General features: G+C 38.5%; 1 protein-coding gene and 1 non-coding gene across 4 annotated transcripts; one reads left to right on the top strand and one right to left on the bottom strand.

Moving 5' to 3' along the window:
- Window positions 1–717: 717 nt before the first annotated feature.
- LOC135469458 (U1 spliceosomal RNA) lies at window positions 718–879 on the bottom strand. The gene has a single exon (XR_010444336.1). It is a non-coding gene; the product is annotated as a U1 spliceosomal RNA (small nuclear RNA).
- Window positions 880–1,208: 329 nt separating this feature from the next.
- LOC135468283 (condensin complex subunit 3-like) lies at window positions 1,209–21,626 on the top strand. 3 transcript variants are annotated; one of them, XR_010444216.1, is made up of 22 exons: window positions 1,209–1,234; window positions 4,127–4,250; window positions 4,732–4,923; window positions 5,882–6,110; window positions 6,974–7,204; window positions 7,728–7,920; window positions 8,399–8,548; window positions 9,267–9,383; window positions 9,930–10,143; window positions 11,216–11,392; window positions 12,237–12,344; window positions 12,928–13,047; window positions 13,449–13,727; window positions 14,485–14,666; window positions 14,822–14,999; window positions 15,981–16,151; window positions 16,654–16,773; window positions 17,103–17,247; window positions 17,918–18,008; window positions 18,659–18,790; window positions 20,188–20,349; window positions 20,392–21,626. XR_010444216.1 is itself a non-coding variant. In XM_064746446.1 (21 exons), the coding sequence occupies exons 2-21, from the start codon at window positions 4,152–4,154 to the stop codon at window positions 20,246–20,248; spliced, it is 3,189 nt and encodes a 1,062-aa protein (XP_064602516.1). In that variant the 5' UTR covers window positions 1,209–1,234; window positions 4,127–4,151; the 3' UTR covers window positions 20,249–21,626. The 3 variants fall into 3 exon arrangements, 2 of the variants coding, with proteins under 2 accessions (XP_064602516.1, XP_064602517.1); XM_064746446.1 differs by having other exon boundaries at window positions 20,188–21,626; XM_064746447.1 differs by having other exon boundaries at window positions 1,213–1,280; window positions 4,105–4,250; window positions 20,188–21,626.
- Window positions 21,627–22,769: the final 1,143 nt, after the last annotated feature.

A 22,769-nucleotide genomic window follows, 5' to 3' on the forward strand; every position in this document is an offset into this window, starting at 1 on the left:
CTAAGTGAAATATTCTTGATTACAGCACGCAAATTCTTATAAACAGATTCAAAGAAACTATAGACCTGTAATTTTCTCAACTGGGCGATGTATTTGCTTTTTTCAAAAAAAAAAAAAGCCATGTGTAGAAAACTTAAGAATGATGTCATATGAAATGAAAAGAAAAGACAACAAATATGATAATCATAATTATTTATCAAGCAGGCTGAGAAGAGGGTGGGTACAAAGTACGCACAAACGTTTCATTAAGCACTCGGTATTAGTAGGACGATTTGAAGATCTGAGAAAATTCATGCATGGTACATGAATGAATGCATGTTTTGCTCAGCAGAGAGCCTTTGTTCTTCGGTTCATCGGTAGAAGAATCTTGACTGAAATAGCTCATTAACGCGGAAAGTTTAGGTTACGTAAAGGAAAACAGCCAGGTCCTGGGGTGTTTAAAATAATTTGCGTCTGATTGGTTAAAACTTTCGATTGTTTTGATGTATGTGACTTACATCCCACGGTGACATTTCCACTGTTCAAATTCACTAAATTAGAAAGCTATGCGTTCTGATCACTTAGGATGCTTTCCTAAAGCTCAGAATATACATTTGATGTAGCGTAGCTCGAAGTTTTCCGGCCTGGCAACGTGATACACCTTTCCGCGTCCTTCCCATGGTTGTACCAGTATCACATCAGGAAGTGGTTAAGACAATCTGATATTTCTTTGTTTTCTAGGGGATAGCGCGAACGCAGTCCCCCTGAGTAAAAATTACGCACCCGAGTCACCCACATTTGGGGTGATCGCAAGCGTCAGCCCACCGAAGTGCAATGGGAAGGCCTCGACCTGGGGGAACCGCCTTCGTGATCACGGTATCCCCTGTGCCAGGTAAGTATGAGCTGATGATTTCACCCCTAAAAATCCAATCTTATTGCATACGTGATCTCAATAGAGCTTCTGCGATTTGCGTGAAATTTTATTCCAAAATAAATATGTAAATAGTTGTAAAATTAAATTATTATTGAATTGACATATTGAATACATATTTTGTTCAGGTTATAACAGTATCAAACTAAATATTTTTTTGTGTAAACACATCCAACTTTTAAATATACTCCAAATCTTATAGGCTAGATTGTTTTCTAACGGAATGATCACGCGTAGTTATCGTTCTTGCAAGCCACGTGACCTGTTGGCGCTTTAGTTTGAAGCTTGCAAAGCGAAGAACTTCCAAAGGACGAGATATCACTGGTAAAATACTCTTTGGTAACCATTTACTCGTCTTTGCACATCCCTGGTAAATAGGGCAGCGATTACTTTTAAAATAACGTTTTATATTTTCTTGTGTTCTTTTGCTTTTCCACCACTCGCCTCAGTAAAGCACGCAGTAAAAATACTTTATGCCAACAATGTTGTTGTTGTTATACAGTATAACGAACGGTTTGAGAAAAATAAAAATCAGAGAGACTTTCTTGCCAAAGTGATTGCTTTCTAAGTGAGAGCATAATACTCTTTTGTATATGAAGTAAGTGAGAAGTATTAATACTGGGAGACTTTTCTGTGGCGATATAATCACTTACATTGGTATTAATTTTTGACAAAACAAGGACTGACATTAAGAAGTTGGACGTCCGTAAATAAAGTTTCTTAAGGCCATTTTTGGTATGCATATGGTTTGTTCATTGCTTGTACTCATTGCTTAATAAACATGTCTGTGTATCGATCAAATAGGCATGACCATTAAGCCATTTGGAAGGACTCAGTGTGGGATATTAAAATTCTGACATTGTTATTAACATTGCCATCCCTGCCTCTCAAAAAACTTCCACATCCATCCCACTCATGACAACCAAACTCCCCTCCTCTGCTCATGTCTAAGTCATTTTCTGGTTGATTTCCAATTTATACCATCTTCATAATTTAGTTACATTAACTGCAAAACATTTCCATTGCCGTGTGACGGGCCACAGTTAGTAGAGCATCCGCTTTGCGAGTGGTCAGTCCTGGGATGGGTCACACCAAAGACTTTGAAGGAGGACGTTGTATCTTCCTCGCTTGAAGTTCAGCATGGAGGGGAATGCAACGACTGATTGACACGTATCGGTATAATAGTGAACGTAAAGCCTGCCACTATATATACATAAAAAAAATGACATATCACAAGGCTAGCACAGAGAAATATGTAAAAACTTCTATAAAGATCTGAAAGCCAAGAAGATGAAGTTCAGCATTGGGGATGTGGCACTGACGGACATTTCACTCCGAGCTTGGCCAATCACTGGTGCATAAAGCGTCACGTGATAATTTTTCTGTCACGTCACAAAAACTATTAGCTCTAGATTGTCAGTGTGGTTTCTTATTGTGGATAGACAGATATATATGCAATAAACTGGGTTTCGCTCTTAGTTTAAGTGTTAAACTAATGCATTTTGGACCACACATTTATGAGCAGGGAACTGAGAACGGCCGCCCATGTCACAATGCGTACATGTTGGGTAGGATACTGCAGTAACTTGTCAGGGTGAGCTGGCCAAAAAACCGCCTCAAGAGAGTCGATCATTGCTTGAAGAAAAATATTGTGACTTTGCATTATATTTCCTTAGCAAAGTCAGATTTATTATGAAAATATCTTCCCAAAATCTGAATGAAAGGGTCTTATCAATGAGAAGGCCCTGTCATGTGCGGTGAATTCCCTGAAGTCTGTACAGCCAGCTAGGCCAAATGCTTACACCCATGCAGGACAAGGACGTGCAGGACCGCTAAAAACGAACATCACCCTGACCAAGCCCCAATCTAAAAGAAACATGTGCCTTTTGAACATGGGACAGAGCTGATAGGCCCTGGTTGGGTATCAGGCACTATTGTTTGTATTTTTTCATAGTCACATTGTTTAATACCGATGGTATGTGAGAGCTTCTAGGTTTGGTGACGTCACTCTAGATAGCTATAACATGGTAAAATGGACTCACCAAATGAGTGGCTAGGTACTGACGATTGCTTCTTATTTTGTTGATAAGCGGTGTAGAATTTCTAAAATATTTTTTGAACGTTTTTGGAATACTACTTTATTAATTAATTTGGCTTTATTGGCTGACTCTATGCTCACTTTAAGTACGACGTTAAACCCCAAGCACTCACTCACTCACTCACTTCATTGCTGTATTTAAGCAAAACCTCAATCCTCATAATCTAACCCAGGGGCAGAAAAAAGATTAGTGTTTTTAGGGAATGCCACCAGTGCAGACCTTATTATGCTTGGATGCCACCAGCGCAGACCTAATTGAAACCACTTCCATTGACAGTGGCAAGCTTTAAATTTTGAGAGGTAGGGAGGGATAGGGTGATGTCAGAATTTTGAAACAGCTCACATGAGTTTATCTAGATACACTAGTCTGACCCTCTATGTCTACTGTCTATCTAAGGAAAGTCACCCATACATGACAGCTGCCATAAAAATGAAAGGTATGGCATATACAGCAATCTAGTAAATCAATAAATATGTGGCAGAGGCCCTTCTGAAAGGAAACCTTTTCTTTAAATAGTTATCAATTTTTTTTTCTTTTTTTTTTTTTTTACACAATAATAACCACAAACTAACTTTTTTCTGTTGACAAAGGCAAACATTCCTTTTGCTTTCCAAAAATATTACTGTTTGACATAGCTTTATAAATGAAGGTGGGGAATACCCGTAAGACTCTTCCACTAACACTGAAGAGGTTTTGAATACACTATATCTCTCTCTTTGAAATAGGGGCCTCCGTGGCTCAGTTAGTTAGCTCGCTAGCGCAGCGTAATGACCAGTGCGGTTGCTGTGAGTTCAAGTCCAGCTCATGCTGGCTTCCTCTCCGGTCGTACATGGGAAGGTCTGACAGCAACCTGCGGATGGTCGTGGGTTTCCCCCGGGCGCCGCCGTCGTATAAGTGAAATATTCTTGAGTACATTGTAAAACACCAATCAAATAAATAAATAAATCTCTTTGAACTATAGTTGACGAAGTTACCTGACTGGTCGATTCCAAACATATCCACTCTCTTGATGTTGTGACGTTGAACTCTGGTAGCTAAACATGTTTAACACAATAATGTTCCAATGGCTGCTGTAGGATGTTACAATAACTGCAGGTACATCTGATGGTAATTACAGTGAGGTGCCAGGAAGTACCCCAAAGATGCCTCAGGTGACTATGAAAGATGTCTTTGTGGAGTGCGGCTCCAGCCTCCAGTGTCACAACAAACAGCTGAAGTCTTTACAGAAAATCTACACAGCTGTAAGTGAAACCTTTATAACGTAGACTGTCCCATTGTATTTTGTATCCAAAACATTGGCCATAAATGTACATGTATGTAAGATGCCTTTCTTAAACCGTTTTAATCTTTATTAAATTCTGTGACAGGCCTTACAAGTATGCATTGTACAGTATTGCTACAGATTAGTGCAGTGTGACTTTTGTGTGTTTTTCCACACATAATCTTCTAGTCTTGTGTTTTAATGTGTGTTAATATTTTTTGCGAAAAGATTAACAGTCAAGATAACTGGATTTCATTTTACCTGAACTTTTTCTGCACTCATTCACATGGTGAATCATTTATACTTAGTGAGAATAATATTAAGAAGTACAGAATTGATTTATCTCTTCACAAAATAGTCCACTTAATGAGATGATGTGTTTGTAAAGAAGCTCAAAGATATTCATATATTTTCAGTATCAATGTTATATAAATGTATGTATTTTTTTTTTTCCATTACAGATGGATCCAGAGGCTTTCTGGTTGGAGTTTGTTCATCTGCTTAAGTACCCAATGGTAGTCTATGCCAGAGAACCTGTGGTAGAACGCACCATAGAGTTCGTGGCCAAGTTTGTCTGTTCTGTCAGCAATGCTTCAGAGGTAGACAGTGATGACAACTCGCTCCTGAACAAACTGGTGACATTCCTGTTGCAGGTTTGTGGTAGACTGGGAGTTATCAATTATCTTTTTGAGCAGTTCTAGGAGAGAGAATTAAATATTGTAAAATAGGAGGTTTGGTGAAGGTAGTTAAGCAGGTACTTGCTCATTACATTTACAAAAGTCTCCACCGAGAGACATGACTGCTGTCGTAAATTTCAGATGTCAAAAAATACTTACATTAGAAAAGTAAAATTTTCTTCCAAAAAGTGAGTTCCTAGATGCAAATAATTGTTAGAAAATTGGTACTGAATGGACATTTCTCCAGACATCATTCCACTTTCCATACAAACCTCAAAATACCTAAATTGAAATTCTAAGGTCATCAGAACTCTAAGAATCAGGCCAAATTTGAGTCCTTTATCATACATAGTTATAAAACTAGTATAAAAAATGGGCCGTCATCATCATTATGCCAGATAAATAACCTATGTCTACTGCATTTAGCACAAACTGTTAGTGGCCTAGAACGTGAGAAATCGTGTATGTGTGAGAAATCTTCTGGAAAGATACTTACATGCTTTCGTATAGTTAGTTTTACAAGGCCCAGATTTACCTGCAGTTTTCACTTTGATCTGTCTCAAGAATCCCATTGGATGAAGATTATATTAATGGGTGCATAGTGGTTTGTAAACTGCTTTTTTTTTTGGTAAAAAAGAAAACAGATATTTTATATCAGATTGGTATCTTATTTTTATATATTTTTTTTCTTTATATCTTATTCTTTCAAAGTAAAACAAGGTATTGTCAGCCTGAATGGCAGGTAAAATTTTAGTAGGATCTGCTGAAGTGTCCATGATTGTTTTGAAAGTTTTTCCTATTTGTTAGCTGAGCTGAAAGGAAGTGTTGAAACAGGCTATAGTTTAATGCTGAACTGTCAGGTAAGGTTAATGGTTAGTGTTGAAGTGGGGACTTCTTTTGTTATTCTGACACCCTCAGTTTTCCTCTGTTTCAGTCCCACAGTGCATGTAACCAGGGCGTCAGGTTCAGGAGTTGTCAACTGATCAACAAACTGCTGACAAACCTGGGCGAGGATGCTCACATTGATGACGATCTCTACAATGAGATATTTTCAGGCATGTTGGAGCGGGCCAGAGATAAACTGCCCCTGGTGCGTGCCCAGGCTGTCTATGCTCTAGCCCGTCTGCAGGACCCCACTGACAAGGACTGTCCAGTTATTAAAGGTAAAGGTGTGAACGCATCTGTGTCTTAAACATTTCGTTATACCTACATTTACCATAGCTTATCCATCTCTCACACGAGCCAATCGAAAATGATTCTATTTCCTATTAAGCTATAAACAATCTCACTCAAAGGCTATTTATTATAACCACTACAGCATTTTAAAGGATTGAAGTTCCAGATAAACTTGAGTGTTTTGACATTCAGTGAAAAGAGTCTTTTTATTTCTTAATATTGTAATATTAAGATACCCTAAATGACTTAAAATTTCACCCGGGGCCTCCGTGGCTCAGTTGGTTAGCGCGCTAGCGCAGCGTAATGACCCACTCACCAATGAGGTCGCTTTGAGTTCAAGTCCAGCTCATGCTGGCTTCCTCTCCGGTCGTACGTGGGAAGGTCTGACAGCAACCTGCGGATGGTCGTGGGTTTGCCCTGGGCTCTGCTTGGTTTCCACCCACCATAATGCTGGCTGCCGTTGTATAAGTGAAATATTCTTGAGTACGGCGTAAAATTTCACCCACAATAGCGCATGTTTGGAGGTAAATAAGTGTCAAAAAGTATTATTTAAGGTGATGAAACTTACAGTTTTCCAGTAGAATGTTATTCCATGTTCCAAGCAGACCTCAAAACACCTTTCTAAAATTAATAGAACTGTCAGAATCAGGAAAAATGGGCAAGTTAGTCATGGATGAAATTTTGTTGGACTAAAAAGAATGGCATTCATCTGCTATGCTAAGAATCAAACTTTTAGTCATGGAATCCTTGTTGTTGTTGTTGTTGTTTTTTCGTAGTGTTTCATCTGTCATTTCTGGACATTTGTTTGTTCTCCCTTACACTTTATTTCAATCTTCTCGTCCTTTACCAGCATATCTGTTCCTGATCAGTTGTGACCCCAGCCCTGATGTACGCCGTGCCGTGCTGTCTTGTATTGCTCCATCCACCAGAACACTGACCGTCATCCTGGACCGTACCCGAGATGTCAAGGACGCTGTCAGGAAGACAGCCTTTCAGATCATAGCTGATAAGATCCACATCAAGACCTTGTCCATCGCACAGAGAATCCAGCTGCTCACCGATGGATTGAACGATCGTTCAGGTGACCACCAATCACAGTTGTTCATGATTACCCTTTTATAAGAATATCCCCAGGAAAAGACCACTATTTTGCCCATGTACTCAGCAGAAACAATACTTTTCGTATATTTTTTTCTTCTTGTTTTAATTATCCATGTTTGTCATAGCTGTATTTAGACAACCATGCCAAACTTGATGATAACCAATGCTAGCCCACAGCCTGGCCATCCAGATAACTCCACTCTCTCAGATCCGGCAAAAAGAGGAGGCAGTAATTCTGTATTTGGATATTAGAAGGTCATTTCCGAAAATTATGGACCATTGACAGAATATTTACATGAAATAAAGGGGTTAGCAGATAGCAGATATAGCAGATTAGCAGATATAAACTATGCTTTCCTTGTTTTATCTTTCTACACTTTCCTTCAAACCGTAATCCTCATTTTATAATAGATTTTCCTCATCTTTTAATACATTTCTACCAGTTTCACTGTGAAGAATTTAAATAGTGTTTTGTACATATTGAACGATTGCTAATATTACAGAAATTGTTGCCAAGACGTGTGCTAACCAGCTTCTGCAGAGCTGGCTGAAGTCGTTTGCCGGGAATGTCCTGGAACTTCTCAAATGCTTGGATGTGGAGAGCTCTGTAGAGATCTGTGAGAAGGCTCTCACCACCATGTTCAAAGGCACAGCTGTTGGCGATTTGGTTGCCAACTTTACCATCCTTGATGACAAGTAAGTGAACTGCTAAGACAATACCATCCTGGCAGAGTTATGGCCCTTTACATCTTAAATCATATTACCTATAGCTGGAGTTTTCGGTGTTATATATAAACTGCAGTAAAGAAAAAACATAGGGTGAAAATATCGAACCTGTTGTTACAGAGATGCAGGTTCAATCCCAGCTTTAGACATGGAATTAATTTATGGGGACTAGGTGATAAGCTGTTGACTGCTTGGGTGGCCATTTGTTCAGTATTAATTTTGTTGAAATTCCACCGATATGATGTGCTTTATGTCTGTACATCATCCATGAAACCGTTTGTCAGTAAGAAGTCAAAGGTTGGTAATTTACCCCTGGCACTCTGGATTCCCCCACCCATAAGACTGATTGCCTTTGTATAGCTGAAAAAAAAGTATGGTGAAATAAAATAAGTAATGTAAAGAAATGTAAATATGTGTGGTGTAATTGTTGTTGTTGTTCATGGTGCAGGATGCTGATAGATGGTGAGAAGCTGACAGAGGAGAGTGCCATGTACTGGTGTAGTCTGTGCCGCTACATCCACTCCATGGGCGACTGTGTGGAGCAACTGCTTGAGATGGTTCTCCCCAACTGTCTGGACTTCTGTGACTACATCCACAAGTAAGCGCTAGACAACAGGGCTTAGCAGATTTGTCCCTACGTTTGGTAACTGGATCGGGTGTGTGTGGATTTCTGCATCTCTGACAAAATGTGATAGGAAGACATGAGCTCGCCTTTTATTTTTATTTTATTTTTTGAACATTTTGTAATGCTGTGTTTGTTTTACAATTTTTTGTTTCATATGACATGATTTCTAGGTGCATCACTGGTTCTAGAAGGGTTCTATGATTTTTGCCGAAATTTCACTCATCCTTGATCATTGAGATCATATGTTCAAATCCAGCTTTCGGTTATACTCAGTAAAGCACTTTGTTTTCTCCAACAATGACCCATTTAACTGACAGCTGTCATTTTTGGCATAATTCTTGAGGACTTGTCAAACACTTAATCCTACTTTGTAAGTCATTGTATAGGATAGCATTCAGTGTTAAGTTTTTTTTAGGTAGTGTGGTATTGTTAAAATTAGACTGGACATTAAGAAACCATATCAACTACGTACAATTTTGATACAAAGATGACAAAAGTGGTACAGTTGAAAGTTCTTAACAGGAGAAATTGTGCTATGTCCTCTCATTCGTGTACAAACTAAATTGAAGTAAATGTTTTGTACTTAAGTCATGTAAAACTGATTCAGTCTTGTTGTGTTTGTAGCACTATGTGACTAGTAGAAGCCATCCTAAGTTATAGGTTAAGATAAGGGGTCTGCTGCTGTTTGCAGGTACCTGGAGCGCTGTGGTCAATGTACAGATCTGTATGAACAGTTAGAACATGAGTTTGTCATCCAGCAATTGCTGACTATGACCAGCTTTATGGACCTCACCGATCAGGCAGGACGGTTAGTACATGTAATTTTGTATGTCAGATATAGAGAAGGGCAGTATATACTGGAAATACTGGGTGCATTTTAAATATCTGATCTGTCTTTAGGCCACACAGATTTAGATTTTCGTTTGAAGAGCAGAATGAATATTGTTTTCAGTGTGGGAGGAGGGTATGAAATGAAACTGAAAAATCATCTTATTTGTGGGAAATGTTTACTGTCTTAGCAAATATTGTTGTTAAAGACATACATAATTATCTAAAAAAGCCTTGAAAAACTGAAAATTCTGAGAATTGGGTGTTTGTTCCATTTTTTGATGTCTTTAGGGATGGCTCGCTCATAAAATCCCATATTAATACTGCCGACAACATGCTCTTTTGCTACCTTGACTTAGGCTCTATATTTTATAAGAATGTCACATTTGGAATATGTTTGAATGTAAATACCTTTAATAAGAAATTTTAAAGAAAAATTTTTTCACTGGAATTTTTTTGGGGGGGTTTACTGGAAATGATGTTTCCTTTGCACAAGTGTATAACATTTTTGTATTTCTGACTGCAGGAAAGTGTTTCAGAAATTGCTAGATGACATGCTGCTGAACGAGAACGTCAGTCATCGTCTGATCAAACACATCATTCTCCGCCTACTTGACCTCCACTCTGACCATGAGCCACTCGTCACTCATCTGGCTGAAATCATAGCGGACATTCGTGAACCAATGACTTCAGTGGAGAAACGACCAGGCGAAGATGAAAGAAGACAGAATGATTTGAAGGTACCAAAAAGCAAATCTGAGAACATTAAGATGTGTGTTTTGTGTAAACTAAAAGAAATAGATTTTCAGCAGACAGTGGGACCTTGATGTCATTTTATCGATACCAAACGTTCGCTTCCCATCTGCTCCTCTTGATGTCACATTAAAGCCAGAACATTACAATAGAAACTAATACATTATAACATTGTAGATACAATCATTTCTGTACCTATTAATGACTAGAGGTCTTGCTTCACACTAGTGCCACCTCATTGAATTGATTGATTTATTTGATTGGGGTTTTACGCTGTACTCAAGAATATTTCACTTATATGACGCCGGGCAGCATTATGGTGGGAAGAAACCGGGCAGAGACCGGGGAAAACCCACGACCATCCACAGGTTGCTGGCAGAATTGCCCATGTACTCATTGAATTGAAAAGAATATGCTGCTTTCCTGTTGAGAGAAATAAAACACAGAAATGGATCACTGGTTTGTTTGACTAAAGTTTTGTTCTTAGTGGACTATTGAACAGTGAAATTGCAGACTTGAATCCAGATCTCTAGGGCCTGGCAATGACTTTGAAGAGCCATGCCAGTCTCAAGGCCTGTATGTCTTAAAAGCAGGGTTAAATGACACGAATCAAGATCGTCTAAATTGCTTTACTAAATCTTCAAAAAATCACCTCACTGCCTTACTTGATGTCATGTCTACCTAATTTTCATCGTCACGCAAGGAATATTATCACATCAGGAAAGTTTTACGGAAACTCTCGAAGATTTTGTGTTTGAAGACTTCTCATGTATAGGGGTTAAATAGAGTTGTTCACCCTAAATCTCTTTGAACTGTGGTGTTAGCTCTGTTCCATAGGGTATCCATCATATCATTTTAATACTGAGGAAGCACTCTAGTTTCCTCCATCCATAATTCTGACTTCCCTAATATACGTGAAGGTGTTGAAGGGCAGGGACCTGGCACTAAACACAGATGTAATACATAAGTTACCTCCATAACACACCTACATGTCCATGTATGTGCGTTGGTTATCGTTAATCCATAATCATTCATTCCTTGATTGACTGATTGGTTCAGATGGCTGGTATCCGTGTTCAGCTGAACCAGCTGAGGGAAGACCTGGACGAGTGTATACAACAGCAGGCCTTTGTCAAGGCTGCTGAGCTGAAAGAGAAGATTAGTGAACTAGAGATGGAGAAAGCAGAGATCAGCCAGGCACAGCTGACACATGTAGAGGAGGTCCGGATAGAGAGGGTGAGCTACACTATTCTACAGTCATTATTTGTCACCAGCTGATGGCATCACGGGTCATGCAATGCTACGATGTTGTTCTTGCACCATTTCTTTTCTTTTGTCTCTGCAGTAAAATACTTTGAAAAAACCTTAGAAAACCGTGTTAACCTTTTGTGTGGTTATTTGCTTCCCTCTGTCAGTATTCAATTGTACCAACACCCCTAGAAATCCACAACTGAGGCACCAACTGTAGTTACCCATGTGTTGTGTGTCAAGGGGTTCATTGTCAAAATCAGAACATTTGAAATCTACAATCATTTTAACAGTTATTTATACCCCTTTTCAAGTTAATGTTGTTCCCACAATAGCATTGTCTGGATTGTCTGGAGTTCAAATATCCGTGTTCTTTAATGTTCAAACTTAACAATACAGCTGTGACCTGAAATTCCAGTATCACTGAGATTCAAACAGTGATGTTTGGAACAGCTCAGGTTTAGATTCAGATTCAGGATCCAAGTATTTTACGCTACATGATAGATACTATATTTCTGGAGTGTCCGTAATAAAAGAACTATGGGTAGGATCCAGAACTCAAGATCCAAGTATTTTACGCTACAGGATAGATACTATATTTCTGGAGTGTCCGTAATAAAAGAACTATGGGTAGGATCCAGAACTCAAGATCCAAGTATTTTACGCTACAGGATAGATACTATATTTCTGGAGTGTCCGTAATAAAAGAACTATGGGTAAGAGTTTCATCTTTGCCTGGTTTCCTGTACCCATTTTGACTTTTGTATAAATCCCCAGACAAATGAGATCAGTTTGAATATCTTCAAGTTTCTTTCCTTGGTTTGTGTTTCAGACAGACCCAGAGACCTGGCTGAAATGCCTCAATATTGTGAGTGAACTGTTGGAAAACGCTTCTATCAAAGGCATGTCACCAGTTATACAGACCATCAAAGACTCCTTGGTGCGTATACATTTTTATGCTGCCTTGCCAATGCAACTGTGATCTGTCCATCTCAATGCACTTTCAAATTTGGTACACACATTCTCATCATTGTGGACATGACCTGACTAAGTTTTGAACTTAGAGACTTTATTTTTTTCTTTACTTTACAGATTTTGCACTTAACAATTTCCCACTGAGAAATCCTGCTATGCCATATATACTTTATACTTACTTTGCACAAAATGCAAACTTCGTGTAATTGTTGTAGTTGTTTGTAAACGCTGCACAGCACTGCACACAGTGGTATTCGTTAATGAATATTAAAATCGCATTTGGTTTGTTGAGTTCTGGTTCATGGATGTGAAAAAAAAAGGGGGGCACAAAACCACAAAAAGGATATTGAAGTAATTAAAGAAATCACTTTTTTGACGTTCATGAACAACTTTAATATGAAGAAAATATGATAGTCTTAAGTCTTAAATATTCCAAAAATTCATTATTTGTTTCAAAGACGTGAATGGTGTCTACTTAACATGGTACTTCACACGGTACTTCACACGGTACTTCACACGGTACTTCACACAGGACTTCTTTGTTACAGATATTGCCAGGTATACAGAATGCTGATCCAGATGTGAGGAATGCCGCGGTAAAAGCCCTGGGTCTGTGCTGTCTGCTGAATAAAGAGACAGCTTTACAGTACCTTGTCCTCCTCCTACAGGTACACTGATCAACTGTTTATACTTCAGTGTTTGGGTGACCAGTATGGTGCCAATGTCAGATCACACAGTTCTGTTTGTTTGATCACTGTATTTTCATTTGCATGCCTGCTATCAGGTTTATGGATAGAAGAAACCACCACACCTTGCCAGGTACCTGACAAACCTGTCTTGATTTGTTTAATATTTGTTTCACTAAATTGTGTTTTATCAGTAAAATTTGTGTGCCTGAAGAAATATTACATGGTTTTTCACTTCAGTGTGCAGAGCACGCTTGATGCATTATTTCATTGCCATCTCCGTTTGCCTTAAAGTAAGATGAATGTCAACTTTCTTTTTTTTTTTTTTCTTGTTCTGTGAATGTTCATTTCTTGAAGCCTCTGTTACTGCTTCGTATCCGCAGGCATCGCAGGTAGATACAGAAGGCGTTCGTGCCACAGCACTGCATATCCTATTTGACCTTCTTCACTTCTATGGTCTGGAAGTGCTACAGGTGGAGCCACCTGCACCAACAGCAGACGGTGACACCAGTACCAGAGGGAGAGACACCACGGGGCTGGAGATGAGCACAGATGACACATGGGACGCCACAAGTCAGACACCTGATGGGGAAGAGCAGGAGCCTGAACTAAGCACTGCCATTAAACTGCTGACTATTCTCAGCTCTTCCCTAGATCTTGAGGTTAATGTTTTGAGTTTTTTTTGTTTTCTGTTTAAATGTATGAATTTTCAGCATGTTTCCACACTGCTCACATTGGAGGTTTCAGCAGCTGCCCAGATTTCAACAACTGCAATTTTCAGACACACTTCCACATAGGGGTCATATTCACATTATCGGCAGATGCCACTTGTTATTTATTTGATTGGTGTTTGAATGCCGTACTGAAAATTTGTCACTTGCTGTATTTCATTTTCAGTTTATTTATTTTTTTTTTCAAGTCCCACATTTGCTTGAACCTTATTAATTCACCCACCATATATGACGTAGCATTTTGTGAAGATTGATTAATTTCTTACCTGTTGGCATCAAAAGTATTATTTTAAGGCCTTTATGTTCTTTGAAAGTACATTTTTACAGGCCAGGCTTCAGGTGAAACAATGTATTTGGGTATATGGGTGAATAAAACCAAAGTGCCTTCAGTAAACTGCCTGCTTGCCAACCAAGGAGACTAGATGGGCTGTTAGTGTCAACACAGGTTACATGTGGAATTTACTGGGTTATATGAGCCTCTTCAATGGATAATGGGGTCACAAATGTAAAACAATATTTTTTTTTTTTTTTTTTAGAAATACAAGTTAACTGATTACATAATTGCATGAACAGTCATTCTTGATCATTCAGTCTGATGTTCAAGAACAGTATTGTTTTTGCATTTGGAAAGGTGTTAAATATTTCATATTGAAATCATAACTTACTGTTCCTCTATTGTTGTTGACAGAGCTCAGATTTGCGATCTGTGGCAGCTGAGGGACTGGCAAAACTGTTACTTTCTGGTCGTATCCAATCTGCTAAACTCATCTCCCGGCTCATCCTACTCTGGTACAACCCAATGACTGAGGAGGACACCCGTCTTCGTCACTGTCTAGGAGTTTTCTTCCCTGTCTTTGCCATGGCAGACAGGTACGAATGGTAGTCTTCAGAATGTTATGCTTGTAAAAGGCAGTAGTTTACGCTCAGCGAACCAGTCCACAAAACTGACTACAAACTGTCATTGGAAAGCCCTTGACATTTAACACCAACCAGTTAAACCCCATTTACTGTTTGTTTTTGTTCAGAATCAACCAGGAGATGTTAAAGGAAGCGTTCATGCCCACAATGAGGACGTTACTCAACGCCCCATCCTCAAGCCCTCTGGCTAATGTGGATGTGAACAATGTAGCATTGCTGTTTGTGCAGCTGACCAGTAGGCAGATGTTGAAACAGAACAAGAAAACAACAAGGGGCCTGATCCAGGTAAGACAACTGACTGATACTGTTTGTGGAGGCCTGTATTCATTCGATGGGGCCTCCTTGGTCGTGCGGCTACCCCCCTGTACACCACAGTGGCACAGGAGCCTCTTTCCAACAATGTTTTCGAGAGTTCATGCCCAGCGCATACTGGCAGACATTGCGGAAGTGAAATATTCTTGAGTATGACACATAAAACACCAATCAAATCAAAAAAATAAATAAAGCATTCAGCCAAAAGTTACATTCATCACAACTTGTCTTGACACGTTCTGTTGTATAGGTTTGGTGTAGTAGGTAGGTACTGTTGGTATGTTTGTCACAGCTTGTAGTGGAAATGTATCATGCGAATTGATTGGCCATTGCGCAAGATTTGTAACTGTAGCATGAAAAAACAAGGCTTTCTCTCTTTCTTTTGTGTATTTCTTTCATACACAAATAATTCAGAATCCATGATAACACGCCTTATTAATACTATAACTGCTGAGTAATTTTGCATGATTTTTTAGTAAGTGTATCCCGAGTGGTTGTTGGTGAGGACTGTGTCATGGGATCAGTGGAGGAAGAAGTTTGTACTACACAGGACAGTCAGTTATCGGTCAATTTTTCAACAGGTTGTCCCAGTGAACTATTTGCGTGTATACATTTGTATGTATATATCTACTTGTCCAAGCAATAACACTTGGCTGGGTAATGTGTGTTTCTTAAAACTGACCAGATCATCCCCTTAACAAGGCGAGGAGCAAGAAGTATGATGGTCATCTGGAAGTGGCCACATATAAAACCAAGACATTTCCAAACAAATGTCAGATTTAAGTCAAGCCCATTCTCCAGAGACAGGGGAGACAACTTTGTAATTGCTGTAGCTTGAGATCTTGTCACTTAAGTTTGTTTGTGTGTGTGTTTGTGTGTATAGGATCATACTATCCATGATAACCTGGCCCTCCAAGTGTGTAATGATATCTTGTTACTGTTGTGTGGTTATAGGATCACACCATCCATGATAACCTGGCCCTCCAGGTGTGTAACGAGATCTTGTCACACCCAGATTCCTTCGGTGTGAAGGTACTTGTGAAGACCCTGAACATCCTAGATATCAGTCTAGAGGACGTCTCCTCACTCAAGGACCTGGCATCTCTCTCCGCACAGATGTTAGAGGTGAGCTCGGTCAACTGCGACACTGGTTATTCTCGTCTCAATATGGCTGCAATATTGCTTAGAGGTGTCAAGCCTTAGCACCTATTTCAGAGAATCTGGATTTCAGAGTTTAAAAAAAAAAAATAATAATTTAGTTTCCTTTCAAGCTTTACTAAATTTTGAATGTAATTTCCGGATTTTTAACTGTTTTCTGCTTTTTATTACTCAACCATTGCAGTTTGCTTCAAATTTTGTTGTTAAACGAAGTTAAACGGGTGTGAATTTACTCTGCATTGAATGTAGTTTTGATATTATGAGAGACATCCGCTGGGTGATAGCAAGTCGACATTCAAGAAGAGATTGACAAACTTAATTTTCTAATTTAAGTTATGAGTTTTCCCAGAAAGCACTTTTGTTCGTGTGAAATATGTAAATGTATAAAAAAAAAATATTCAACTCATTTACTAAAGATATGGTTTATAATAATTTGATGTCATAAAAAACATGATGACTATGGTTACAGGCTGTAAAGGAGAAAGTGTGCGTGAAGGGTTTACTGAAGTTCCAGAGTAAGATCTCCGAAGTCCTAGATAAACTCAGCCTGTCAGAGAATACTGAAAGTGGGCTAGGGAAATCTTCAAAGGTAAAGAGTGCAAGAGGGTTTGGAATGTGATGCTCATGGGGTATAGCTCAAGTGTTCATGAAGGCAAACTTGAAAGTTTGGAATTAATTGAGGTGGTCTGTTGCAGCCCAGCTTTTACTCTCCCCTTATTTCTGATGAGTTTCTGGCTTTGCTTAATTTCTTTTATGTATCTTTCAACGTTTGTGAGGTTTGAAGAAAACTTAAAATTTGATATTTTATATTCAGTGGTATAGGTCAGAACTGTTGTTTGTTGTGGCTGCCAGTCAAATGTTTACCTAGTTCCATTTACTTTGTTCATCATTGTATTATCTTGTGTAATTTTGTTATAGGAGAATCCTTGTGACGAGACTACTAACCCTGAGGGGTTTGAGGCCAATGAAAACACAGATCCCAGTAGGTTGAGCCTACTCACAATAAATAAAGATGCTACAGGCACAAATGACGAGGGGGAGACAACTGCTAATACTAAAACAGGTATACCTTCTGAAACAGGAGTTATCTACCCATAGACTGTTCTCTGTTCACAGTTTTGTGAATATTGAACACCGTGGCTAAGTTTTGGGCCTCTGTAATAAACAAAGATCGCTGATGAAATTGACTGTCAGACTGTACTTTATAATTTCATGGAATTTTCATCTACATGCCAATTTATAACTTTCCAGCCACCAGTTTGGGATGCAGATTGGGCTGGTTTTATGGTTTACTGTTGTACAGTGTCGTTTTCATCCGTGAAACTAACGATATTTACGGAAGTGACTAACTAGGGAAGTTAAATAAGCAAATGCTTGAATTAACCTATTCAATTATCCCTTTTTGTGTATTTCTGAGGCAATACAAATTTTATTTTGTGTTTTACAGATGAGGCGACAATAAAAAAATCTATAAGTGGAATAAATTTGAAACTGAATCTCCACGTTTTTATTTTGTGTGATCTTGAGGTTTTGGTGATATTCCTGGTGTCAAGATATGTCTTTAATAGAAAAAATTGCTGGGATAGTCCATGTTTTCCACAAATTAGATGATTTTTAGAAGATTTATTTCTATTTTTATACCCTCAAACGACGTTGAAAAAAGATTTATTTTGACAGTAAAATGAAATTTTAAATTGGTTTGGCCTAATGGGATATATTTTCTTCTATGTCAGGAAACATTGTAAAGACACCGGCACCACGAAGCACAAAGAAGGGAAGATCCCGAGCATCTGCTAAAACACCATGTGCAGTCTCCACTCTCAGGTATACTTCTGTTCACGTTTTCTTCTTAAAAAGTCATAGGGAAAGACCTCATTGTATGACAAGTCGTTGGAAGTTCTTGAATTTTAGCGCTGAATACCAGTAACTGTATCATAGTGCCTTATGTTCAAAATTCCAAAACAGATAGGTAAGCTACTGAAGTAGTGCCTTATCCATTATCCTCATGAAATCTGTACTTTACCAGAATAGTCCTTGAAAGTGCAGGAAAGCGTAGGATATTTAGGCCTTTAAAGTCTTTGAAAAAGCTTCTCTGTTTTTTTTTTTGTTTTTTTTTTAGTATAGTGTATATACATTTACTGCTCAGTTGGTTAGCACGTTAGCGCAGCGTAATGACCCAAGAGGCTCTCACCAATGCGGTTGCTGTGAGTTCATGTTCAAAACTCCTGCTGGCTTCCTCTCCGGCCATACGTGGGAAGGCCTGACAGCAACCTGCGGATGGTTGTTGTCCTTAAACGGGATCTGCCTGGTTTTCTCCCACCATAATGCTGGCCCCCCGGTCGTATAAGTGAAATATTCTTGAGTACAGCGTGAAACACCAATCAAATAAATAAATATACATCTACTCGCGCTGAAGCTTATTTTAGCGTTGTTTGTTTTGCTTTCATACCTTATTATCTTTGATGTTGTTTCAGTGATTTGGAAAACAGCGTGTTTTTGTCTCCGACCCCAATAAGGAAGTCCAGTATGAAGACTAAGACTGCAAGCACTGTGTGCAGTGATGCCCTGGACGATTCCAAGCTCAGGCTGGACTCCACCAGCCGAAGGTATGTCTGCACACATGTACATGAAGAATCTGACTGCCAATTCTCACAGGAACATGAGATCTGCTAGTTTCAGGGATCAGGCACAGTGGGGTAAAAGGTGTTTAGTGTACGAGAGAATTAATTTTAGGGCAAGTAAAAGGCCTTTATACAGTGTCTTAAGGAGGGAATAAAAATGAAACTGAAGAATCACGTGCTTTATTGGAAAAGTGGACTATCCCAGCAGTTGTTTCTGCTAAAGACATATTTACGTGATTGGAAAACCTTGAAAAATGGAAATATCATCTAAAACATTAAGATTGGACGAAATGAAAAAGATATTGTTTCAACTTTATTATTCCAATTTCCGGATTTTTTAGTGTCAGCAAGCCCATAAAACACAAATAATATTGGTGTTGATGTGGCGTTTTATTTTCTGTTATTCAGTTTTTTCTCTTTTTAGAAGGATACAGCACATTCAGCATGCTGTGATCATTCTGAAGATAATGACCCGTGCAAAATATGTGTAAACAATGAAGTAAATTATCAATAATAAACAGCAGTCACACTACAAACTCCTGGAGGTGAATCTGGTTTGATTGCAAATTCTGGTGAGGCCATACTATGCTGAAGCCAGTTTAGATTTTCTTCATTTTCTCACTCAGTTTTGATCGCAGATATGCACATGTACTGGTACACGCCTATACTGATTTCAAAAACTCTAAGCAAATAAGACATCCCTGTCAATGTGAAAGACGTTGATAAATCTTACAACTGTGTCGTCTTTCTATCCGGTAACACCAGCTGTTTGGTGTTTGGCTGAGTCATTGCCCGACTGCATCAGCTGGATCAATCCTCTCTGTGTTACTGACAAACATTTTTGCCCCAGAAACATCATGCAGACTACTAGTATATCACTTATGATTCACGGAACTCTAGTTCAGACGGGTAGTTATTTGGTCAAAAGTCATGTGAATGTGTTTGCAGAGAAGAGAATCTTTTCCATCAAATAAGCTAAAATAGTTGACTGTCATTAGAAAAACGGTTAGTTTCGGTCATTTTGGTCTAAGAATAGATGTTTTGAAAATGATGATTTCCTTTAAAATCAGCTAACAAGATAAGCTGAAAATTCTCATCCCTTTATTTGCGATTTGTAAAAAAATGCCATAAAATTTCATGTGACTTTTCAACAGCTTTATGGTAATGCGAGGTAAAAATCCTGAGTTACTATATTTGCTTCTTCTTCTGAATGTCTTTCAGTGAAGTATGTATCTGAACCGTTATTCCTTGATGCATGCAGCTGTCTTTTTTTTTGGTTCACTGCTTTTGTTACCGTAGTTTTAATAGCTTTAGAATGACGAGATAGATATCCACAAAAAACTCAGCATTGTTGCTACAAGGCCGTTTTTGTTTTGTTTCAGGCAATCTAACCGCCGTGTGCTATTTGATGTTGACAACACAAGTTTACAGAATCCTAACTGACAGGCATCATCACCAGACAGTTGACATCATCTCTATTTTGAATCACCCTAACAATACAAGAATACACATGTACGCGTATACATTAATACATTGATAGTAAGGCTTAATACATTGATGGTAAGACTTAATACATTGATAGTAAGGCTTAATACATTGATAGTAAGGCAATATGTGTTCATTGTTAGTATGTTCAATTCTCAAGTGTTGACTCATAATTTTTTTTTTTACATGGACATTTTCAGGGCAGGGTAATATGAATATTAGTATATTTCACATCCAGTTACATAATAATTCTACAGTCATATCCGTTAATCAAATAGACGCGACTCTCAGATAACCAGGATACCAGAAATGTCGGTCGGTGTACCAGGAACAGCTTGTCGGCTGCTACCAATTCATTTGAAACCAATTCATTTGAAAACAAGCCTTAACATTATTCAGTTGTGGGCCTGTAGTGAAGTAATACATCAGCATAGTAAATGGACATGACGTAGCATTGCAACAGCTTTGTCAGATGGGCCCCAGTCGTTCAAGTCAGTCGTTCACGTAATGTAAATCAACAAGTCGTCATTTCCTGCCAATTTCAGTGGTGACTTGTACCTGTTTACTTGACTCGTTTCATGCTGTAGGACTTGTACGGTGTGACGTCATTTATTATAAAACTTTTTTGCGCTGCTAATGTAGAGAAGAGGTTGTTTACAAGGGGCAGTGACTGAACAGAAGAGAGGGGAGAACATATTAATGATCAGCTGACCATATCTTCCATTCATCTGTAACAATACATTTTCATCAGTCAAATGGGAAAGCCATTCTTTAACACTCCATTGATGAAGATGGCAATACAAATGAATTTCATATTTTGACAAATACAGTGCTGTCAAAATGATGTTCTCTCTATGGTCAGTAGGCCTACATGTAGCACTTTACATATGTATTTATTAAAAAAATATGCATGTTCTTTTGTTTTTTTTTTTTTTTGGCCAACATTTTACACTGAATAAATATACAATAAAAACTCCAAGCGAAGATGTAAAATCTGCTTCTTATGATTTCTGTTTCATCTTATCTGCCTTGAGTTCACCCTCAGCGGCTGTACAGTATTGTGCAAAAGTCTTTTTTCTGCTTCATTTTTTACTGAAATTTTTATCTTTGTGCGTACAAGCTTTAGTCTCTCGCTAAAAACCACAGCAAAATGATCTGCAAACTTCTTCTAGTATAGCTTCCCTAGTCCACCATTTGGTGTTCTCCATAAAGGAAGAAATCCAGTTTGACAAATTTAATTAAGTTTTTGTAACCTTAGAGTAAAATAAGTAATCTTGTTCACAAAAGGCAGGTACAAGGAAGCAGATATGCACTAGTTCATTCAGAATATTACAAAAATAAGGGATATATTATGTTCAAGTACCTGATGTAGTCAAGGGTCAAAATATGCATTTCACTCTAGTGGTTTTTGTTGTTGAATCGTTATTTCCATATTCATTTGTCAACATGCAGCTCTTTCATTTTATGCTGGATGAAGTTAAATGTAGTACAAAGATACTAAAATTCTGCCACAGGTAGGCCCTATGAGCAATTAATTAAAAGAAAGTTAACCAGATTTGAACTGAGTGTCCTTGCTGGCTTTGGGGTAAAAAGTGTTGTTTACTGGGTAACGTGAAGGTAGTTGTAAATGAGGTGAAACACTTAAATCTAGCTGGGTTGGCTACTGTTTTGAAAGTGTCTTCAACCCACAAACTGCACTGCAGCTGTATAACTGACATGTTTTTATATTACAAGCCCTGACTTTCAAGGTGCACAAATTACACGATTTAAAATCCAAGGACATCCAAGTTATAAATGTCTAGGCTTTCCTTTCTTTGATAGTGCGTCTCTTGTTACTGAATCGAGCTTTCACAGAGAACCTTCATGTGCAAGATAATTTGTAATTGCCACATGCTGATGTAGTTTGTGGTCTAAACCTGGCCAGATGGCAGCCACACCTGCATAAGTCATTATGATATTAACTGTTTTCTGATGTTAATATTACCTAGTTATAAATAATACAGTTCTGTGTAGTTTTAAGGGCAATCCAAATCCTACTCTACACAAAAAGTCCTATAATGCGTACGTCATAATTCTCAATCCAAGGACAAAGAGAAATTCAAGGAAAAGTGGGAAGCCAGAGAATCGTATAGCAGCTATTTATAATTTCTTTGCGCTTTGCTGTTCAGGAGTGACGATCATAACCCGACTCCTGAGTTGTGAGTTATTTATTGATTTTGAATGTTTTCCTAATCACTGTCCTCAAAATTGCAAAATGTATAATAGGTCTTAAAATAACTTCATCAAGTACAGCTATTCTTAATTAAAGTGGATGTTATAGGACCCATGTTAACCTGGTGCCTATGTGCTGAGTGGTCAGCATGCTAGTGCAGTTAGTGACCCAGGAGCCTCTCACCAATATGATCATTGGGGGTTCAGCTCAAGCAGGTTTCCTCGGCAGTCATGCTTGGGAAAGTATCCCAGCAACATGCACGTGGCC

The sequence above is a fragment of the Liolophura sinensis genome, chromosome 6 (genome assembly GCF_032854445.1).
Source record: "Liolophura sinensis isolate JHLJ2023 chromosome 6, CUHK_Ljap_v2, whole genome shotgun sequence".
Taxonomy (NCBI): Eukaryota; Metazoa; Mollusca; class Polyplacophora; order Chitonida; family Chitonidae; genus Liolophura; species Liolophura sinensis.